Source organism: Marmota marmota, unplaced genomic scaffold, assembly GCF_001458135.2.
Source record: "Marmota marmota marmota unplaced genomic scaffold, marMar, whole genome shotgun sequence".
In the NCBI taxonomy this organism is placed as follows: Eukaryota; Metazoa; Chordata; class Mammalia; order Rodentia; family Sciuridae; genus Marmota; species Marmota marmota.
In genome coordinates, this window is record NW_025999895.1 from 3,603,455 (window position 1) to 3,607,602 (window position 4,148).

General features: G+C 59.5%; 1 protein-coding gene across 1 annotated transcript in view; it reads right to left on the bottom strand.

Annotated features, from left to right (window-relative positions):
• Nucleotides 1-945: 945 nt before the first annotated feature.
• Syngr2 (synaptogyrin 2) overlaps nt 946-4,148 on the bottom strand; it is a 9,166-nt gene continuing 5,963 nt past the window's right edge. Inside the window, exons 2-4 of the mRNA XM_015504268.1 lie at nt 2,825-3,062; nt 2,155-2,294; nt 946-2,059 (exon numbers count right to left, since the gene is read on the bottom strand). Coding sequence (XP_015359754.1) covers nt 1,862-2,059; nt 2,155-2,294; nt 2,825-3,062 — 576 coding nt within the window. The 3' untranslated portion in view covers nt 946-1,861. The remainder of the gene's footprint in view (nt 2,060-2,154; nt 2,295-2,824; nt 3,063-4,148) is intronic.

Consider the following 4,148-nt stretch of genomic DNA (forward strand, 5'->3'; position numbering starts at 1 on the left):
CAGCGCAGCCAAAAAAAAGTCACCAGTGGCTGAAGTCATCTCCGGCCTGGGCCCCCAGGGTTATGGAGACAGCTGTCACATGACAGGGAGGGGAGTCCCCCACGGTCTGTACTGCTTACCTCTGACCATGGAGTGTGTCCTAATCCTCTGCCTGCTTGGCTGGCTGGCTGGTTTCAGGACAAAAATGGGTGAAGGAGCCTGGGTCCCAGATTGGAGAAGCGTGATGTGCTGGGGCTGAGAGGCCAGGTTTTATTTGTAAGACATGACACTTGATGGTTCAGGAGCCAAGAAGATGGCTCAGCTGCCCTGGAGAGCAGGCTGTGGGTGGCTCCTTTGGAGGCCAGGGTCCACTGGAGTTGGAATGTTCTTGTAGGTCTGGGCCACACACCTCTTCCCAAGTCCCTAGTGTCAGGGGACTTTGCTTTGCCCCACCCATGAGGGTGCTCATGATACTTGTGGCTCAAACCCTGTTAGTGGGGCCCTGTTGGTTTGTGCTTGAGATTTTGAAACTCTCAGGGCCCATTTCTGACTTCTGTTAACAGCCCAAAAGGGGAAGCCAGGCGTTGTGTGTCTCCTGCCAGAGACGGGCCTGCTCCCTGCTCCCTCCACAGGGGAGTCCAGAGGCTCAACCCTCACCTGTGGGAAAGTGGAGGCCCTAGTCCATCACCCTTCTGGGGCAGCCCTCACTATGGAGTAGGGGAGGAAAGGGGCAGCTCCCAGGTAACCCCCAGCACTGGCAAGGCAGTCCAGAAAAACCTATCTTGTTTACAAGCTGAGCACAGGTGCTATTTTGGGTGCTGGGGAGGCAGTGTGCAGAGGGGGTGTGTCGCTAGGCATGCAGGAATCACTGCCAGGCCTCACTCAAAATTCGAGCCCAAGCCCCCAGGGCAGGTGCCACACTGGGATTCTCCCCAAGGCTGAGATCCAACCAAGGACGGTAGAAACTGAAAGAAAAACATTTATTCCATCTCCAATCCAGACTCACAACCTCAGGGCAAGGGCATCTTCTCCCAAGGCTTTTTTAGTACATTCGAATATTGTGGGGTGCCCCTGCCCTCCCCATACTCTTAAACCGAAGTTGCAGGATATTTACATAAAGCTGGGTGTTATCAGGCAAAGTCCCTCCCTGCTGCCCTGGTAGGGGCCAGCAGGAAGTGCTACCAGTCATGCCTGGGGTGGCAGCAGCCCCACCCCACGGCTGTCAGGGAGGGAGCCAGCCCAGAGGTTGGCACAGTGGTGACCCCGAGGGTTCAGCAGTGAGCTTGGCCCAGCCTGAGGCCTGGCAAGGGACCAGAGTGGCAGACCTGAGTGAGGAGGCAGGGCGCCTGAGCCAGCACCAAACACAGATATAAGGACTCCCAACCCGTTTTTGGCAGAAAACCCAAATAACTGGCTACTACAGCCCTGGGCTGGGCTGGGCTGGGCTCCTTCAGGATGGGGGGATGCTGGGCCCTTATCAACAGGGCACATCATCCACACCTTCCTGCTTCTGGCGACTCCAGCAGGGTTAGCAAGTCCTTAAAAGCATTGAGGGCTGGGGTATAGCTCAGTGGTCGGGCACTTGTCTAGCAAGAGCAAGGCCCTGGGTTCAAGCCCCAGCATCGCCAAAAAAAAAATAAGCAATGAGAAAACATCTAACTAAAAACCCTGTCCTAAAAAATGCCCGTGGGGTGCGTGGCTGCAAAGCCCTTTGGGCACAGGCACTTGGGTGCTCTGCCAGCACAGGCAGGCGTGGGAAGGCCGGCCCTCTGGTCATCAGCGGCAGCAGGTATGGGCCAGAGGAGGAACCACAGCTCCAGGAGGCAGCCCGCAGGAAAAGTCCAGGGCAGGGGGAGGCCCCGGGCGCCCTCCCTGCGGCCACTCAGTACACGGCCGGCGGCTGGTAGCCCTCAGTGGTCTCTGCACTCTGAGTGAAGGGAGGCTGCTGGTAGTTATCCACTGATGCGCTGGGGTAGGAGGCATAGGCCGTGTTGGGGTCTGGGGTGGGGTCCACATAGTTCTGGATGAAGGCGTCCACTCCGGCCTTGTAGCGCTGGTAGGCCAGGGAAGCCAGTGCGCCCTGCAGGGAGACCTGAGGTTTAGGCAGGACAGGGGGCCCTGATCCCCCTCAGTCTTCACTGAGGACCAAGACCCGCCCGCTGCCCAGCTACCTACCCAGGAGAAGATGGAGAAGAAGCTGAAGGTGATGGCTGCCCGAGCCGAGTCCGCCCCCACCAACACATCCTCCGGCTTGGTGGCTGCCCACTGGTTGGTCAGGAAGCAGAAACCAACAAACCACAGGAAGGTCCAGAGAGCTAGGGAAGGGACCGGAGGGTGAGCTCCAGGGAGTGGCAGGGGCTTTCCAGGGAGCTGGGAGGGGGAGGCCGAGGCAGGAATCTCCCAAAGCTTCAGGGCCTGTGAGCCCAGGAGCTGGGGCAGGGCTAAGAGGACCGAGGGCTGGTGCCCGAGTCCCGCCTTGGACCCCACCACCCACAGGATTCAGCAGACAGTCAGGAAGCCTTCTGTGCAGGTCAGGGGTCACAGGACACAGGCAAAGCCTGCTTGCTCAGGGGGGGGTTAGGTGCCCTGAGCTACTCTTTCCCTCCCCAGTCTCTCTCTTTGGTGCTGGGGATTGAACCCTGGGGTGCTCTACCACTGAGCTGTCTCCAGTCCTTTTATTTTGAGATAAGATTTTGCTAAATTGAAGCTCACGGCCTCAAGCTTGCCACCCTGCCTCATCCCCTCGTCGCTGGGATTCCAGGCAGAGGCCACTGTGCCCAGTCCTCCCAAGTCCCTTAATCCTAAAGCCCTAGGACCACGGCGTCTCACTCCTACAGATGGATACCTGAGAAGAGCAGGTCGCCAATGACCAGGTACTTGCGGTCAGTGGCGTTGCTGATCTGGGGAAAATAGACATCAACCACGAAGAAGAAGGCGGAGGCCAGGAAGGCCAGCACACCGACGGCGCAGCCGTAGCGGCAGGCGTCCTCGTTGTGATTGAACACACAGTACAGCTGGGGGGACTCGGGGGTGTTGCTGTAGCCCTCGCCGAAGATGCAGGAGAACACGATCAAGGCGAAGACCTAGGAGAGAAAGAGGCCATCCATCCGGTGGGTGGCCCCGAATGAGCCCCTCTGGGGGCACAGCCAGTGGGGACCCCTTCTGAGACCCAGAGAACCGAGACCCAGGCAGGGTGTGTGAACACATGCCTCTCCCACTACAGCTGACCCCTGAGGCTAGCATCCCCAGCCCTGCCCAGGGACTCCTGGACTGGGGAACACCTGTGCCCAGCTGCCTGCCTACAGGGTCATCTCAAACAGTCTGAAATGAAGCTGAAGGGCAATCCACCCACCCCGCTGTGAATGAGTCTTAAACAAAACTTCCACAGAGTCATAACCCCTCCTCTCATCATCTTGTACCCCCACTGGGCCAACTTGCCTGGGCTCCCCACCTCTGGAAAGCCACGCCAGAATGCTTGGGGATCCCACCTCCCTAAGCCCCCCTCCAGCAGTAGCCCTGGCCCCTCTAACTCTTCCCTGGTCCAGACTCAACTCCCTAGTGGGCCAGCGTCTCCCTACAAGGACTTCCGGTCTTGGCCTTTCAGCATTCTGGTCCCTCCCCTCCCAGGGCCCTCTGGTCTCCCGCCCCAAAGTGTGCCCTGCCTGCACCAGGTGCTCCAGGTGGTGTGACCCACAGGCTTGGGACACAGCCCTGTGCTCTGGAGAAATTGGGCAGCATGGGGAAGGACCAGCTGGATCTGCCAGAGGGACTCCAGTCCAGTGGGAATAGCCCACATCACCCCATCTCCTTCTCAATCTTCAATGCCACTGCCCATGCCCACCCCACCTCAGGACAATGTGGGTCAGTCAGTGGGCACCTGGCTCCCTGAGACCCCTATGGCCCAGCCCTGGCCTGCCCAGCCCTGCAGGTCCTCTCAGGGAGCTCTTAATAGGCGTCTGGGGCTAGAAGTCACAGCCCTATCCCAGCTGGAGATGGAGGCGGATCTCCGGGTGCTGGGAGCAGAGTGCCCACAGGCCTCCTGGCACTGCCATCCCGACCCGCAGAGCATCTGCTCCTTGGGCACTTCCCAGCGCAGCACCACTCAGACCTCACAGTCAGGCGGGGCCCCCCCCACCTTCGGTTCCATAGGCGAGGACCCCCCCCCCCTT